General features: G+C 47.9%; 1 protein-coding gene across 1 annotated transcript in view; it reads right to left on the bottom strand.

Moving 5' to 3' along the window:
• SHC2 (SHC adaptor protein 2) overlaps positions 1 to 19,082 on the bottom strand; it is a 90,770-nt gene that overhangs the window by 46,398 nt on the left and 25,290 nt on the right. The window contains exons 2-4 of the mRNA XM_085637678.1: positions 18,986 to 19,056; positions 1,585 to 1,645; positions 209 to 328 (exon numbers count right to left, since the gene is read on the bottom strand). Of these exons, the coding sequence (XP_085493804.1) occupies positions 209 to 328; positions 1,585 to 1,645; positions 18,986 to 19,056 (252 nt within the window). The remainder of the gene's footprint in view (positions 1 to 208; positions 329 to 1,584; positions 1,646 to 18,985; positions 19,057 to 19,082) is intronic.

Here is a 19,082-nt window from a genome sequence, read left to right as displayed (position 1 = left end):
AACGGGTGTGTGTCATGCACTCTCATTGGTGGAAGACCGGGTGTCGTAGGGGGTATGTATCATGCACTCTCATTGGTGGAACACCAGGTGGCTTATAGGGTGTGTGTCAATCACTCTCATTGGTGGAAGAACAGATGCCATAAGTGGGGGGGGTGTAATGCACTCTCATTGGTGGAACACCAGGTGTCGTAAGGGTTTAACTCATTACCTGCCGGTTCGTGGGCACCATGAGATTCAGGCCGTCAATGGAGATGTTTACAGCAATGTTCATTCCTGCAAAGCGGAGATTGCTCTTGCCAAGGATGTGGAAGAGGGCTTTATTTGGAGCCTGAAAACAAGGAAGAAAAGATACCAGTTTGTAAATAGCCAAGAAATCTCACATCATTAAAGGATGCAGTCTCAAGAGCTGCACTGAAGCAATGTGTCCTGCAGCTCTAGCATTCAAAGTTAGACCCCTGTGAATTCTGGGTGTCATGGTGTAGATCTCTGTTCGTAAATATGAGATATTTTAATCGGCTTAGGAGGGGTGTGTAAAAGCCAGATGCAACCTCTAATGTCACACTGAAAAACAGTGGTGTCTCTACAGGAGGCCCAGTTAGGGCTGTGCCCCAACTCTATCTGTCTTGGCCCCCTTTGCGCCCACCTTCACAGACACTTAATGTGCCAGGAGGCGACACAGAAAAAACAGTCACTGCACCTCACATACATTAATTTGTCCAACTGTCTTTCATTGCACACCAGTGTTGTTTGCTTAAAATGTTTAAATCTGGCTTTGTATTGATAGCATGGCCCCCCATCAGTTCATCTGTGGCCCAGTGTGTGTTTATTAAGATTCCCATTTGGAGATGTCGCTGCTAAGGACCGAGATCTGCAGGAGCCGGAGGAGACTCTCTGATCTAAGGTCTTGGTGCCCACATTAAGATTCACTTCTGGAGATGCCACCAAGAAGGACCAGAAACTGCAGGAGCCATGGGAGACCCTCTGATCTATGGTCTAGGTGCCCACATTAAGATTCCCTTCTGGAGGTGCCACCAAGAAGGACCAGGAACTGCAGGCGCCATGGGAGCCCCTCTGATCTATGGTCTAGGTGCCCACATTAAGATTCACTTCTGGAGATGTCACAGCTCAGGACCGGGAACTACAGGAGCCGTGGGAGACCCTCTGATCTATGGTCTAGGTGCCCACATTAAGATTCACTTCTGGAGATGTCACAGCTCAGGACCGGGAACTGCAGGAGCCGTGGGAGACCCTCTGATCTATGGTCTAGGTGCCCACATTAAGATTCACTTCTGAAGATGCCACCAAGAAGGACCAGGAACTGCAGGAGCCGTGGGAGACCCTCTGATCTATGGTCTAGGTGCCCTCAGATCATGATTTCTCTTACAGCCCAGTAGAAACAGCCACACTTCTGAGGGGGTCTGTGCAAACGCTTCTCCCTGAGATCCACCCTGCAGTTCTTCTCACCCAATTCTTTCAGGATCATCACTCATACCTGCCCCTAATCTGCTTCTCCTCCCCCAGACACACTCCTATCCCCACCTGTCAGTTAGCTCCTAGATAGATATCGTGATTATATATACATACCTTTTTCTTCCAGTTGCCTTTGACCCCAGGGACCGCCTCGTACAGCCGGTTGATGGCCTCCCTGTGATAGAAATGTATCTGCGTTAGTTTCATGAATGGGAAAACCAGATGATATTGTAATAACAATGTCCCCACATAAGTCACAGGTCTTCGTTTAGTACATACATTTGTTGCAGAGGTTCTAAATACACAAGATATCTCATTAGCTACTCAGTCATTGCTAAAGGATGAAAGTAAGCGAAAGATGGCTGGCAAATTTTCAACTTAAATTTTGGTTTCTTAGCATGATGAGTGTTCTTCTGGATAAGAACTGTGAACAGCAAGCCAACAAAAATAGATAGAGACATCTAGCCGCAGATTCCTTAACTGAGAATTCCCCCCAGGCGCCAGTCTGGATCTGGAGAATTTTTAGCAGGACCTCTGCATGCCGGGAGACAGCGTCGCGTAGCTCCGCCCTGATGTCATCCATGGATATGACGTCAGTGGAGCCATATAAGTCCCTCCTGGCGCGCTGACGTCAGTTTTCTTCTGCAACGCGGATCCAGGAGAAGCGGTTCCTCTGACCTTTTTGTCTTTTGGCATTATTGCCACCTTTTCGCATCCAATCAGTGTGCCGATGCCTTCGGGCTCTAAGGCATTCGAGACCTGTTTGCTGCAGATGTCGCCGACGGATCTGCATGCGATTTGTATGTGGTGCTTGGGTGAGCAACACAACCCTGAGGAGAGCGACGCCTGTAGGAAGCTGAAACCGAAATCCTTGAGGGAACGACGGATTAAATTGTTGTCTGCCCGGATGTCCCGTTCGGTGTCCAAGCGTCGTCAATCCCCATCTCAGGCTGGTGCTCCAGTTCGGGGCAGGTCATACAGTCGTTCCCATGGAAGCTGGTCGCCTTCCTCGGGTAAGCACAAAAAGAAGTCACGGAGGCTGTCGGCTTCGCATAGCCGTGACACTGATGCCCGTTCTTCCAGGCCTTTACTGGAGAAGGGTCCACAACAGTCGACCCCTTCCTATCCACCATTTCCTGGTGAAGGGGCGACTAGGACCCAGATGAAAGCCTATTTTCAGGCTTTGCAGGCCATCTTTGGGTCAACCCCTCTCCCTGATGTGCCTTGGGGCCCCACAGAGGTGGGAGGGACTCTGATCGGGAGCTCACTTTCGGGTTTGCCAATCGAGTGACATGGCTCTATTTCCGGTGCCGTTGCAACGTCGGGACTCAGTCCAGTTGGGCTTTCCATTGAGACGTCAAGCTGCAGCCCAGCTATGACGTCAGGAAACAGTCCGGTCGGGGGTTCCTGTAGTGGCCTCTGTGGTGGCCACAGCAGGGGACTTGTCTCCGACTTGACGTCGGCCCACACCACAATCTCCCATCGCGGTGGACGTCGATTCGACGACGCCCTGACGCCACTCAGAGGAGCCACGTTCGGAAATTGACGACGGTGGTGCGGCGCCATCTCAGCGTCGTTCGATGCCAGAGACGTCCTTTACAATTCCTTTACAAATGGAGGGGGGGGGCCCTGTGGATTCACATTCCCTAGTGTTGTTTGAACACTCTACAGATCCTGGTGTAGTTGAGCAGTTGCAAGCCCTGAGACAACCTCAGGCAGAAGGTTCTTTGTTCTTTGGAAGGCCCGTTAGCCTGCAACGGTCCCCTACCTACGACTTGCTGTCGCCCCCTAGAATGACGACGGAGGCTACTGTAGCATTTGCTAGGGTCATTCGCAAAGCTGCCGACATTTTGCAATTCCAGCCTCCTCTTGTGTCTCTGCCCTCAATCCCTTGTTGGATCTGCTCCACCAGGGCAACACTGATGTTGAACACTTGCTGCCCTTTTGTGAGTCATTGTATGACATTCTTCTAGGGATTTGACCGAGATCCTCTTCGGGGGACTCTGTGGAACGCGGCATTCCTCACCGTCATCGCCCAGCCCCAGATGATCCTGTTTGTCTGTCCCTACACCCTAGGGCTCAAGGGCTGGTTGTTCAGGCAGCCTCAACTTTGCTGCATTTATCCTCTCCTCTGATGCTTCCACCAACTAGAGAATCCCGGTGGTTGGAGACATGTGGTCGTAATTTGTTTGAGTCCACCAGCTCAGCCCTCAGGTCTTTAAATACATCCTGCGTGCTTGGGCTGGCTTCAAATGCCCTCCGGGAATTGGTTGAGCGTCTATTTCCCTCTCTTCCAGAAGGTCCTCAAACTGACCTCACTCAGTTACTTCAGGATGGTCGTGAGCTGGCCAAATTTTCAATTCAGTCGGCCTTGGACACCACAGACTCCGTGGTAACAGCTATAGCCAGATCAGTTGCTCTACGACGCCATGCTTGGTTACATGATGGCCGCTTCCCTGACAATGTTCAGGAAAGTCTTAAGGACCTACCCTTTGACGGGTTCAATCTTTTTGATAGCCACGCTGACTCTGCGGTCCAGCACCTCATGTCTGGTATTCAGTAATTGGCATTTTCTCTAGTCCTTTTGTTTGCGGACTTAGTGAGTTGTTAGTGTTTGCAGTGCTGTCACTGCTTTCTACTCCTTATGTACTATCAGTCTCTGGGTTCAAGATGGTATTTCCCATATAGATTGTACAGCTAGACAGCTGTTTTTGCCCTTATTTTGTATTTCTCTGTCTAGGGGCTAGTCTCAAGAGATGCTCCTTTGCTTTTCATAGGGATGTGACATACCCTATGTGGGGTATTCATTGGTTATTGTATAGCCATTCTACGATGCCACAGGAAGTGTTCTTCCTGGGTAGTGTATGTCCTTGCTGTGGATCCAGCTGGTTCCTCCTCAGATTGTTGTCTTCCTGCACGACCCTCTAGGGGGTGCCACTGTAGTTCACACTACAGACATCTAGTCATATGCTTTACGCTTCTTGGTGCTCCAAGTGTTGTTGTAAGCCTTCGCAACTAAGCAGGCCCACGAGGGTAACCTGGCTCTGTTTGAGAGTTTACATTTTTGCATTTGTGGAATGCGTTTTGTTTTACGGTGGATCCATAGTAATGTTTCTGTCTCTGAGGAGGCAGACTCCTCCAGGGTATTATAAGAGTGGTTTTATGCCACGACTGTCTCGTCATGTAGTGTTCCCGTGTAACTACCTTTCCAGCTTTTAGCTGCCATTTCAAGCATTTCGCTGTGATTCCAAGCATTTAGCTATGTTTGCTGTCTTAGCTTACAGCCAGTGCCACTTAGGAGCATGTTTGTTTCTTCCACTTAACAAACAGTTTGTGTTCAGGTTTCAGTTGTGACATGGTACATTAACAGACACTGGGTGCCTGCTGGTCCAACTTGCGCCACAGCGCTGGGTGTGTTTGGTTTTTCGTGGCATTGTTTACTCCTCAATCTCTGGTGTGTGGAAGTGCTTCTGTTCTCTGTCTTTCCTTCATAACTCAGACTCTGCCTGGCTTCCCTTGTCAGCAATTGGACCTACGCCAGAAGTGTTGGATGTGCACAATATCTTGTGCCTTGCTTTTCATAGATACTTCCAATGCAGGGGCTCAGGTCCCTCTGCTGATGACTTCTGCCAGATGTTATCTTTAGCAGTCTCTGTATTCAGATATGTTGTTGTCATTTCATACATTGTGTATCTGTATATATATATATATTCACTGAAAAAAACATGGGTTTCACACACGTTATAGTTAGGAATTAGCATTTAAAAAACCTTGCAAATTCACTGAAAAAACCATAGGTTTCACACATGTTATAGTTAGCTGGAAATTTTACTGATAAAAAACCAATGAAATTCCCCCGTTATAGTTAGTGCAGGCAACTATAACTCACACGAACGCAATCCTCTGCTGATGACATATGTGTCTTTATGAAAAAAAAATAATTGTAATATATGTATAGCTAAAATTTAATGGAAGAAGACATGGGCAAATAAGTGTCTAAATACAGTATTAGCATCAGCAGAGGATTACGGTCGCGTGAGTTATAGTTGCCTGCACTAACTATAACGGGGGAATTTCATTGGTTTTTTATCAGTAAAATTTCCAGCTAACTATAACATGTGTGAAACCTATGGTTTTTTCAGTGAATTTGCAACGTTTTTTAAATGCTAATTCCTAACTATAACGTGTCTGAAACCCATGGTTTTTTCAGTGAATTTGTACGGTTTTTTAAATGCAAATTTTTTTTGGACATTTTTTGTAAACCTATGTATAAAATAATATATGTACTATATCCTGCATTATGGAAAGGTTTTTTTTTTTTTAATGCATTTTTTTCCGTGCGCGTACGGTAAGCTGACGGTACGCGCTCCGTACGTCATAAGTACGGTGCGCGTACGTAATAGGATACGCGTACCGTAAGCTGACGCTACGTGCTCAGCACGTCATAAGTACAGCGCGCCTACGTGATACGTGCGTGACGTACGCGTACACGCGGAAGCAACGTCGCGGTTACGCAGGGGCGTGTAATGCGCATGCGCGAGTGCATCTTACGTACGCGCTCCGTAAGCGCTCCGTAAGCGTCACATTTGCGCATGCGTACTTGTTTACGAGCGCGTACCGTGAGCTTACGGAGCGCGCACGGTAGGTCATGTGATCCACAAAGAACACTTTTCATTGGTTGAAATTACTTTCAGTTCCAGAAACTTCCCACACCACACCCATTCCCCTCATTACTGCTTGAAAGAACACTTTTCATTGGTTGAAACTACTTTCAGTTCCAGAAACTTCCCACACCACACCCATTCCCCTCATTACTGCTTGTGATTCTCTAGGAGCAGGAGCTGAATTGTCTTTGGGATAAAAAGGCAGAACAGCAGACCTCTTCTGAGAGTGAGGCTAGCAGCACCACCATCATCCAGAGGAGGAAACAGAAGACTTCTTTTGTATGGGAGTATTTTACTTTTCCAGAGGGGGAGAAAAAGGTCAATGCTCCACTGGTCACTTGCACACTTTGTGACCGTGTTTTATCCAGAGGGAATCCAAGGAAGAAATATTCCTTTGGAAATCACTCTATGATGAGACACCTTCAGGATAGACATCCCAGGACCTTTGCTAGACATACTGGAGAAAACTCTTCAGTAAGTCACCAGAGCCCAGCCTCAGAAGCTCAGCCGAGTACATCATCGGCAGCTCAGCTGAGCCCTTCCTCTGAGGTGGGAGCATCACCTTCTTCTGCTCCTCTGGACGTCAACCCTCGATTTGGGAGGGTTGTAATGAGGTGTATAACGTGTTCTGGTCTTATTGTTTTTGGGGAGACCAGTGTTCCCCTTATTAACAATAAGATAGACCAGCACGTTTGTAGACGCTCATAATATTCCCATTCTTTCTTTCCTCCATCCCTCTATGAACCCAACGGCTCTTTTAAGAGCCAACCTTACCTCACAATTTTTTTTATTTTTTTTTAAGCTTTCCTTTTTGGAAATTTTTTTTAACCGTGCGCGCACGGTACGCGTAATTCCGCGAATTTCGCGAAATTTCTCCGTTTACGCCGTGCGCGTACGCTGCGCGCATTCGGCGATTTTTTCAAAAAAAATTTAAATTAATTTTTTGCCCTTGAGGGTCCTTCTGAGACCCCCTGACAAAGGCTAGGGGGTCAGGAACTGTCCAGCCTGCCCCCTTTTCACGTTATCCACCTTTGTTTTACACCCCCTCAGACTGCGAGAGAGAAAATGGCGGCCGCCGCTTCCTGGTTTCGACCGATTCGAATGTTTACTAAGATCTAACAGCCAATCAGAATCGCGCTCGCGCACGGCGGCGTGCGCGTACGGTAAGCGCACCGTAAGCGCACCGTAAGCTGCCACAGATATATATATTGATTTAAATGCTATTTTCTCAGGAACTACTGAACAGATTTACACCAGACCTACAAAAGGCACTTCCTTGACCTGTAGACTACCTCTCTGCCAAATTTCAAGGAACTCTGTTCAGCCGTTCGGGCTGTAGCTGTGTCTAAAGGTCCTAAGGAAAAATGCATGGGAAAAACGCGTTTTGGGACCCCCCTTTTATCTCAGCCCCCGCTTGACGAATCCCCCCGAGACTTTCAGGGTAGGAGCGGAGCGTAGCGCCCCACCTATTTTGAGAATTTCGCAAGGATTCGTCAACCGGCGCCAAAGTTATTCCAAATAGAATGTTGCGGATTTCCTATGGAAACAGGGTCCTAACTATAACTACCTACTGGCGACCGCCAGTAGGTAATATATATATATATATATATATATATATATATATATATATATATATATATATATATATATATATATATTCACTGAAAAAACCATAGGTTTCAGGGACGTTATAGTTAGCTGGACATTTCACTCGTACAAAACCAGAGAAATTTGCCCTTTATAGTTAGTTGAGCTAACTATAACTCGCGCGCCCGTAATGTACTGGTGAGTGCACGCTGCCAGGGAACGCCAGTCCCTCATTATTTTTTTTCATCTCAAAACTATATCTAAATAAGTTTAAAGTGTACATGAGAACAAGCGATAATCTAAAATATTTTAAACATTTATATATTTCTAACTGTAATAAACTTATATTATGGTAATATTTTCTCAAAATCGCGTCGGGTGCGGCCTCCTTACGCGCTCGGTGCACGATTGCCATGTGACCTTAAAGAAAAGCATTTGATTGGTTCATAACATTTCCCATTGTCACAGTTGGAGGACCCCACCCATTTTAGCCATTTTCTCTACAGCGTTTGATGAGAGACTCCTCTTCTGCTTACAGAGCTTTTTTGAAAACTTTTTGCTTTGTACACATATCTGGCAGTACACACAACATGCAACCATCATCTTCATCAATATTCATGCTCTGTAAAGTAGCCTTCCACCTGTGATAGCCATGCATCTAAAAGCTACATAACAGAACTTTTCCCCACTGCCAGAGGTAATATGGTTGCATACAGCACAATGTAATGTGGTACGGCCCAGGGGCAATATCATGCATAGATAATGAACACACGGGCACAGATAGTGGAAGTGGGTACGGGCATGTGCGCTCGAATCCTTTTTATTACCAGGGTCACATATCCAGTGACGTCTGTGCTGGATGCATGTGGGGTGAGTGTAAATCAGCCCTCAGGGAATGGTTGCTGCTAGCATCAACTACAACAGTAATCATTGGATCACACACAGAGATTCAATAATAAAAGGGTCAATAGTTTGTGCTGCACTAAAGTAGGGACACTAGATGTGAAATACTACAGAAGAGATTCTATCGTAAAAGAACCATAACTTGTGGTATACTAAGATACAGGCAGTAGATCTGAAATAATATACGTAAAGATTGTATCATAAAGGGTCCATCAGGTCTAGTGCACTTAGATAGCCACATCAAAAGCATTCAGCATGTGCACAGCCAGCGATGACGCATGCTGAGTGCGGGCCGTACTAGGAGCAATGTCTGTTGCCTACAACACTACATCATCTGCAATAGCGACTCGATCTGAATTGTAAACACTGCTGTCTGCAGTGTAGGCCAGAGAGCGGTCAGCAAGGGCCCACAGCCACGTGGCGTTGACTTGAGCTGACCAGTTTGCCATACGCGAAGCAACAAAAAGCGTGTGCGGACCCTGTGATGATGCGTATGCGTGGGGCGGACAGAGCGCACTGAAGGAATGTCTTTTGCCTACAGGACTGCGTCATCTACAATAGCGACTCGATCTGAATTGTGAACACTGCTGTCTGCTACGTAAATTGAAGGCAGTAGTGAGCACAGTCTTCCATGAAAACTTTTTCTCGCGTCCTCTTCACAAAATACAACAACATAAATTACGCAAAACTCTGCAATAAATAAATCAAATCAGTTCGAATTGCGATCTCTGCTGTCCACTGTGTGCACTGTTATTCAGTGTTCTTTACCACTACCAAGAAGAATTTGGTCATTGTACTGGACCTATAAGTCATCTTAAAAAAGTTCTTCAAGCACGTATACTAAAAGGCTATTGTGTATATTTCAATAGACGTTGTAGTTAGTTGCCTACTGGATTCTGTAATTAAACAATCTCCACTCGATCTGAATTGTGAGCCCTGCTGACCGCAGTGTAGGCCAGAGGCAGTGGTCATTAACGCCTCACAGCCACGTGCCGTTGGATTCGGAATCACGCAGTTGGTTGCACCTGATCGGAGTGGGTACAAATCATCACAAACTTTAACTTCTGACATCCTCAATCACAGAATCAAGACCCCGTTCCACTGTTCGGACCTGCTGTACCGCGGTGTCCTCCACCGACTGCAGTCAGCAAAGCCCAATAATCATGTGCAGCAGTTAGCTACGGAAGCACAGAGTCTGATGTACCTCAACGGAGGGAGTTCCGTCAAAACCAAGCAGCAGGTAATATCAGACATCGTCCATTTTGAGATCAAGACACTGTTCCACTGTTGGGACGTAGAGTTGGTTGCACCTGTTCGAAAGGAGTACCTTCATCTCCACTCTCAGATGCAGTTCTAACATCGTCCATTGTGGGATCAAGACCCCATTTCACTCTTTGGACCTGCTGTACCGCGGTGTACTCCAGCGACTGCAGTCAGCCAAGCCCAAAGATCATGTGCAGCAATTAGCTACGGAAGCACAGAGTCTGATGCACCTCAACTGAGGGAGTTCTGTGAAAACCAAGCAGCAGGTAATATCGGACATCGTCCGTTCTAGGATCAAGACACCGTTCCACTGTTGGGACCTAGAGTTGCTTGCACCTGGTCGAAGGGAGTACCTTCATCTCCACTCTCAGATGTAGTTCTAACATCGTCCATTGTGGGATCAAGACACCGTTCCACTGTTGGGACCTAGAGTTGCTTGCACCTGGTCGAAGGGAATACCTTCATCTCCACTCTCAGATGTAGTTCTAACATCGTCCATTGTGGGATCAAGACACCGTTCCACTGTTGGGACCTAGAGTTGGTTACACCTGCTCAAAGGGAGTACCTTCATCTGCACTCTCAGATGCAGTTCTAACATCGTCCATTGTGGGATCAAGACACTGTTCCACTGTTGGTACCTGTTGGACTACTGTGTTAGTAGTATACAGAGCACTCCACGGTGCTGGGCCTCACGCTGGGCGCTGTCTGCCTGTGTTGCGGTAGCCAGCGTTGATCTCAGGAGCCTTCCCAGCTCACAGACCTCTGCCCAGGAGCCTCCACCGGCACGTGATGGGCCCTCTTTCACATACGACTGTGTTGAAAGGTGAACTGTGGGGCATATGTGCGTGGCAGTGGCCATGACGGTTTCTGGGCAGGCTGAGAGCATTATTCCCGCAGCCACCTTCGCTCACAGCGTCAGCCTCGTGGCGGTGTAAGCTGCGCAGACCTGACAGACATGTTCGCCATTCCGGAAGAGAACCACACCCAGAGAAATATGCCTTTTATTCATACCCCTAGGCAAGCCTTGCGTACGCCGAGCCAGCCCACTACGCTAAAGATTTGGGGGGGGGGGGGGCATGTACGCACTATGTTTTCGTAATCTTCCCTACTGACTGTACTTTCATGGTTGCGTCCACTGTCGACTTCACTCAATAGACCATCAGTGTATGTTGACATGTACATGTCTGTGCTCTGCATACTCAAGTCTGTCCGGCACATCCCCTCAACACTTTGCATTGTATACTTTTATAATAGAGAATCACTTGTCACCTTCGCACATACATTGCTCTCATCTTTCCTTGCATTCTGCATTGTGTGGCAGAGGTGCCATGCCATGTTTGGTTTGTGTACATGGTTAGCCACGGTTCCCACAGTACGTAGTGTTGTCGTGTCTGCTAGGTGTACATGTTGTTTGTCATGTTGTATGTGATTATATAAGGTAGCGCTTTTATTCATGAGCAGTGGTTTCTCCCATTTACATATCGCTGTCTTAAAGAGGATACCGAAGTTTTTCTCACAGGTGAAAAGTGGGACCACAATGGCAGTCATTCATTACTATGCAAGAATGTCCAACTGCACGACGCTTCTAAGCTTACAGCCCCCAAACTTACGTGCTTTCTTAAAAGCACGCCAACTCCCACAATCAGACCAACATGCACACAGCTTTCTAACGGCAGTTATCTGCTTCTTAATAACATGGACTGCTACGCAATGCGAGCTGGCATACCGTATGTCCTTACTGTTTCAAACCGGATAACTTCCTCTGGCAATCTCTATTCCCAAAAGTAATTTATCGACTGCAGATAGCACAAACTTCAAGTACAATACACCCCCTTTTAAATACGAACCTCCCATTGCACTTTGTGAATTGTTACACAATTTTCAACACATCTGACATTTAAGGTCTGGCACACTTTTTTAACATTATCTCCTCCGGCCTTCTCACAGGCTTTCAAACTGTTTTTAGTCTAATACCAGACTTCGTTCATTCGATCATCTCTGGAATAACAGCAACAGTGCCCATAGTTCTCGCTCTGTTTGCGGCTATCCTACTACTATTTTAGCTTGTTAAAAATGGCTACGCTCCCTGTGGTAACAAGTATGTCCGACAGAATACGCCTCTACGCGGTCTCCGTCTTCCCTCGGACTGGTGTGTGGGGGGCGTGGCTTTCTGCTGTATTCGGTGTAGCTTGGCGCGTGGTATGCTGCGCTTATTATGGGGCTCGTTTTGTGACATTGTTCATTGTGATTGGGTTTCCATGGTGATGGTACACCGAATACGGCAGAAAGCCACGCCCCCCACACTACAGTCCGAGGAAAGACAGAGAACACTTGTGACTGGGAGGCAGGAAGAAGCAAGGTACGCCGAGTCCGCTAAAGCAGGACTCGCAATTACCCCGCGATACGTGCATGCGGAAGAAGGCAATTCCCTGGCCCAACTGTCCACTAGAAGGTAAGAGACCAACAACAGATGCAGAGTCTGCTAAGCAGGAATCAGAGTCTAACCGAAGAATTAAGAGCGGGAGGGATTCAACGTCCCTGCTAGGTCAAAATTCAAGAAAATACTTCAAGACCACTAAAGCAGGAATAGAACGGAACAAATGAGAAAGAGACGCCGAGTCGGCTAAAGCAGGACTCGGCATCTCCAATGACAAACTCACAGGCATGGCAAAGCCCCTCGTCCGCTAGAGCAGGACAGAGGAAATGTCCAATAACAATGTCAAACAAGGGGGAGGAAAAACAACAAAAGAAAACATTAAAACAGTGCTTCCCCCCCATAATGGGGCCCCAAGAGTCCGCTAAAGCAGGATCACCGCCACCAACTTACCTGAACAACATGAACACGAACAGCACTCGGAGTAGTGCAAAAACAAAAAAACAGGTTGTGTTGGGACTTTTGTGTCCTTTTATCTGATTGGTTGTTGCCACTGGGGGCCATATTGGGGGTATAGGGAGACTAGTATGTAGATTTCTACTTTGAGTTCCTGTAGGAACAGAATGCTCACTGTTAATTACTGTGGCGAGGAAGACGGACGAGGAGGTATTGAAAATGCTCTATTTTGGGAGGGCTCTCTTCTTTTTGTCAGGAGTGTCTCGGGTTTGCTTGCTGTGCTTTGAACTGTGCTCTGCCAAGTTACCCACATTGTATTCATGTTCTGGTGTTAGACCCTGGTCCTGCCCTTCCTACCCATGGTCTCAAGGCAAGAAAACAGGGGCACAAATACAGAGTAAAGATGGCTCTGCATCCCTGGGTCCATTATTGATTTTCTATTTCTTCCCCACTCTAATGTCAGCCAACAGGCGGCTGTTAAGGGGTCTCTGGGTGGGTAAAGTGAACAACCTATGATGTCATTAGAGAGTTTAAGAGCATGTCACGTCACTCCCACTCACTCTGGTATTTTAGTGAACTGAGGTCCATACTGTAAGGAGAAGGACAGTGTGGAGAGAGCAGAGCATAGCATGCATCAGAAGGAGGAAGGCCTGTGACCACGTGACCATCAGCGGGTGGTCTTACCTGAGAACTTACCTGTCAAGCTCTGTAAAGCGCAGAGCCAGGAAGATGAAGGAAACAGGGCATACGTGGCCTGCAGCAAGGGTACCTGGTTCAGGGCAGACATCGTGTATAGACAGACTGGTGAAGCAGAGCAGCCTACATTTAGGGTCAGGGATACTTTAGCTCAGATGCTGTTCCTCAAGGATCAGAACCCCCCTAGAGGCATTTTAATCAGAAAACCTTCTCATCACCTTCTAGCATTATTTGAGACGGAAGGGGGCGTGCCATGCAGGGACAGCATTTTGTATTAACAAGGTGTACTGAAAGCATAGAACAGATATGTCAGCAGAACAGCTTTCCATATAATCTACAGTCTCATCCCAAACACATAAACATCTAAAACATGTGTGGGGACAATGAAACCGAGAGGACAAGAGTAAACCTGGAGACCCAGCAGGCTTAGCATCTCAGGGAAGCAGAAAACTGGAAGAGTGAATGTTTCTGGGGTTCAGTATCTCCAAATAAATTCTCAGCTTCGATGCAACTCACCCTGGCCACCTGCCTGGTGTGAGAAGTTATGTGTTGCACAATTTCAGTCAATCAGTTGTAGAAATGGAACTTGGACTGTTTATTATCCTAGCACAAAAGAGAGGTTCCTTATTTAGAGGAAGGAAGCCGCTCTCTCCTGTGGGTGCCGGACACTTCCATTGTCTTGAGCTCTAGGAGACAAAAGAGTCCACCAGTTGTGCCCAGTGGGGAATGTTATAAAAACACTCACATACACCTGTGTGCGCTGGCCTGCTGGGGTGCGCAGCTGGAGTTCTCACGGGAATTGGGGGATCATGTCACAGTTATCCAAGGAGGGGAGGGGGCCGGGTCATGTTCCTTCCTCCCTCCCTCCCTCCCTCCCAAGGACCCTCCATGACATTCAGCTGTCGTTCACGGCAGAGAGCTGGATCCGCACATCCATAATTTATAAGTCAGTGGTTAAAGCTTTTATCCTCTGCCTTGATGGTACTAGTGATACAGTCTACCTTCTCCGGGCTGGGGGCTGTGACCCTCGCCGCCCTAGTGGGCATTCTGTGCCCTAATACCTCCAGGCACGTGCCATGTCCCTTCTGTGGCAGGAACAAGGCTGCGGTTGGGACATGTACTTTTGTAAACATAACGATATAAATCTATGGCGCCTGGCGCCAGGCGCCCAGCTCAGCCTCTTGCTCATTCTGACTCTTGCAACATGGGGTCCTCAGATCCCTCCCAGGGACCTGCGAAAGACCTTGGGACCGTACAGTCACCTCACCTCATTCAGAGATCCCCATGAAAGACCCTAAGGGTACCTGGTAACCTTCAGGCCCCTCCCCCCCTCTGGAGGCCTGAGCTTCCCTTCTGGAGCCCAGCCGTAGATCAAGTCAGGTGAGGACTGTGGTCACCTTCAGACCCGACTCCACCGATGGAGCTCCCAGCTCCCTCCCAGACCTCTGAGGTAGACCTTGTGGGAGGGGGTTCTGTTACCATCAGGTCTATCTCCATCCTACGATGCTCAGCTGCCTCCTGGAGGTCTGTAGTAGATGCTGGGGGAGGATGGTGTTTGGTCACCTTCAGACCTGCATCTGACACATTTCCACCCATGGAGACCTCAGCTACCTTCTAGAGCCTGATGAAAGACCTTGGGGGGGGGGGGGGGGGTCTGGGCACCTCCAGTCCCGTCTCCTCCACTGGAGACCTCACCTCCTTCACAGACCCCTGCAAAAGGCCCTGGCAGTTTACGCTCTCTCCACCTCTGTTGGCCTGAGCTTCCCTCCTGGACCACAGTGGTAGATCTAATGTGGTGATGGCTTTTGTCACTTGCAACCCAGTTACCACCCTGACCTCTGAGGTAGACCTTGTGGGGGTGGGGGGGGGGTCTGTTACCATCAGGTCTATCTCCAACTGATGAGACTCAGCTACCTCCTTTAGATCTGTGGTAGATGCTGTTTGGGAGGGTGGGCTCTGGACACCTTTAGACCTCCATCACACTCATCTCCACCTGACGGGGGCCCCAGCTCCCTACCAGACCTCTGTGGTAGACCTTTTGAGAGGGGGCTGTCACCTTCAGGTCCACCTTCAGAGCTGCCTCAGATATATGTCCCTCCGACGAGGCCTCAGCTTCCTGTTGGAGGCCTGCATAGACGTTGAGTTGGGGGATGGTGGCTTGTTGCCTTGAGACTCCGCTTTCTCCCAGGCACCCACTGTAGACCACAGGATGTGGGTGACTGGTGGTCTGGGCACCTTCAGACTTGCATCAGGCCGAAGGACCTCCCAGACTTCTGTTGTTGATCTGGGGGAGGGGGGTTATCTGGCCACCTTCAAAACTGCATCCGACCTGCCTCCAGCTATGAAGGCCTTAGCATCCTCCCCGCGCTGTGTAGTAAACGCCGGAATGGTTCTATCATTGCACCACGCATGACCACTGGTCATCCCATATCCATCTCCACCTGCAGGGGCTCAGCTTAGATCTCAGAGCGCTGTAGTACAATATTGTGGTTCTGGTCCTGCTTGTGAATCACCGTGCCATGCTCCCGTCAGGTTCCTCCTAGTGCCATGTACCATGAAGTCAAAGCATGCTGCCCCTCCCCCAGCACCAGAAAGCTCAATATTCCCAACAGTACTTTTAGAAGGATTTAAAAAAGAGTGGATATTTGTGGGCATGGCTCTGGTGTGGCCTAAAAAAGTGACTAAGGTACCCCGGTGAGAGACGTGGTCTATGTGACCAAGAGGCGGGGCACACAAACGTTGAAGTGTATCAGGTGTCTCTACAAAATTTCTAGTTAAAAATAATCTTTGTACATAAATTATTGATGAAATACCTAAAGGATCACATTATTTATTCATCTTATTGCAGCCTTAACAAGTGCGGTAAACACTAATGCATTTGGAATGCAGACTCCCTATATCTTTAGAAGAAAACAACATCATGGGACAGGAGATGCCCCACCCTCTTTTCCTAGAGTAGCCTCCCTAGCAGGCTCACCCTGGGCCAATCACAGCCGTCCACATCACCATCTCGCCCCTCCTCACACGTCACTGCCTGCCGGGTGGCTCTCAGCACTTAAAGTCTCCATCGAGACATCTCTTTTCAGAAATAGAAGCACTCCTTTGATCCTCCAAGGGTTATCACAGGAGAGTCATTTCTTATTCAGAAATGGCCAGGCCCAGTGTTTTTAGGTCGAGCCTGGGCAGCACATGCGCTGCTCTGCGAGGCACGCTGTATTCGAGTATGGACTTGAAGCTCCGCCCACTCTCCGCCATTATTTTTCATTGGCATGTGTCATTCTCCTTTGTAAATGTTGGCTTCTGTATTGTTAATAGGCTTGTTAGTCCCTCCTTAGTACCGCCTTGCCTTCATTTGTAACCTTCCGTGAGGACGGGCCCTTTTACTTCTGTTGTTATACGGTATGTCTTATTTAGTCTGTACGCACTATTTTCTTTAAAGAGTTTCTCCTACTGCAAGCACCATATGCTTTCCTGCAACATTCAATGCACAATGCGCGCTTTCACTTTCCAAACAGCCTGGGACAATGGCGGATGCTTCTTTGAAATGAAATAGGTCTAGCATTTACAAGAGTTTGAGCTATTGGCATTATCTTTGCCTGTCTTCTTGCTTATTTCTTCTTGTCCCTATGTAAACTTAGCACATGAAGGCACTCTTAGAGGGTACCGTAGAGTGCAAGCACTCTTCAGCCCCTAAGAGAGCTCAGCGCATGAGTGAGCAAAAGCACTCTCAGAGGGGACTGTAGAGTGCCAACGCTCTTCATGCCCCTAGGAGAACTTAGCTAGTGAGTGAAGGCACTCTTAGAGGGTACTGTAGAGTGCAAGCGCTCTTCAGCCCCTTAGAGAGCTTAGCAAATGAGTGAGCGAAGCAGTGTCAGAGGGGACTGTAGAGTGCCAGTGCTCTTCAACCCTTAAGAGAACTTAGCAAGTGAGTGAAGGCCCTCCTAGAGTGTACTGTAGAGGGCACGCGCTCTTCAGCCCCTAAGAGAACTTAGCAAGTGAGTAAATGCACTGTTAGAGTGTACTGTAGAGTGCAAGCGCTATTCACCCCCTAAGAGAACTTTGCATATGAGTGAGCAAAATCACTCTTATGGGATATTGTAGAGTGACAGCGCTCTTCAGGCCTGTAAGAGAGTTTAGCACATGAGTGAGCTATGGCAGTCTTAGAGAGTATTGTAGAGTGCAAACGCTCTTCAGCCCCTATTAGAACTTAGAACATGAGTGAGCGAAGGCACTCTTAGAGGGTACTGTAGAGTGCAAACGCTCTTCCGCCCCAAAGAGAGTTTAGCACATGAGTGAACTAAGGCACTCTTAGAGGGTACTGTAGAGTGCAAGCAGTCTTCAACCTCTAGGGGAGAGCTTAGCACATGAGTGAGCTACGGCACTGTCAGAGGGTACTGTAGACTGCCAGTGCTCTTCAGTCCTTAAGAGAACTTAGCATATGAGTGGGCAAAGGCACTCTCAAAGGGTACTGTAGAGTGCAAGCACTCTTCAGGCCCTAAGAGAACTTAGCACGAGTGAGTAGAGACACCATTAGAAGGTACTGTACACTGCAAGCGCTCTCCACCACCCATATATTTTTTCTTCTCTTTTGATATCCCCCTGACACCTTTTCTCCATTTATCTTTGCCTGTCTTCTTGCTTACGTCTTCTTACCCCCAAGTAAACTCAGCACATGAGTTCGCAAAGGCGCTCTCAGAGGGTACTGTGGAGTGCAAGCGCTCTTCAGGCCCTAAGAGAACTTAGCCCATGACTGTACTGTAGAGTCCAAGCTCTCTTCCTCCTCCCACATATTTTTTCTTCTCCTTTGATATCCCCCTGCCACCTCTTCTCTATTTATCTTTGCCTGCCTTCTTGCTTACCTCTTCTTGCTTTTCTATTTCTCCCTTTCTGGATTTCAGTAGGCAAAAAAGACAGACTACTGTGCCCCTTCTTGCTTTTCCCTTCTGTTCTCTTTTTTTATTTATTCTTAACATTCCTAATGTTTTATGGTGATCGGCGCTATCCTGAAGGTCAGTAGGAAGTCTGGCCATTTCTTACGCTACTCTGCACTTTCCAACTTTATTTCGTTAAGAAGGTTTTCTTCCTTTTGTTGCTATTTCATGACTACAGACACCACAATGCACCGAGTACCTGAGTTCAAAAATTGTGGCTTAGCCGGTAGTTTTTTTCAGCCCAGCGAGAGAGTAAAATGCCCACCCCCCCCATCCCACAGCACAGGCTATAGTAAGGTATGCGATGGTGCTGTGTGCCGGTTCTTCAAGCCAGGAGGCGCTCTTTTGTTTCAGTTTTCAAACAGCAGTAAAGCCACAGACAGCAGAAGGATGTTCTCTTTCTGGTGGAGTTCAGTGCCTGTGGAGCTGGGGCTGGGGCTCTTCCAGGGGATCAGTCTCAGCTCTGTTCCTGATCCCAGGACATCAGAAGTGTGTGTGTGGCCGGTGGGGAGTTACAGGCTGCGTCTGCCCCTGTCACTGGGTGCCTCTAGGGCCAGGATATAAGCAGAAGCCTATTCTTCCCTCCTACCCTCAAAGCTTCATCTCTGGCACTAATGGAATGGAATGCATGCTCAACTTACCTCGTGACCTGGGTCCGCGTGTTGAAATCCAGCGACCGCATGGACCTCAGAACCTCGATGCAGCCCATATACTAAAAAAAGAGAGAATTGATTTAGA

Source organism: Triturus cristatus, chromosome 12, assembly GCF_964204655.1.
Source record: "Triturus cristatus chromosome 12, aTriCri1.1, whole genome shotgun sequence".
Taxonomy (NCBI): domain Eukaryota; kingdom Metazoa; phylum Chordata; class Amphibia; order Caudata; family Salamandridae; genus Triturus; species Triturus cristatus.
The sequence above is the reverse complement of the archived record's forward strand: the minus strand, read 5'-3'. Positions and strand labels throughout refer to the sequence as shown.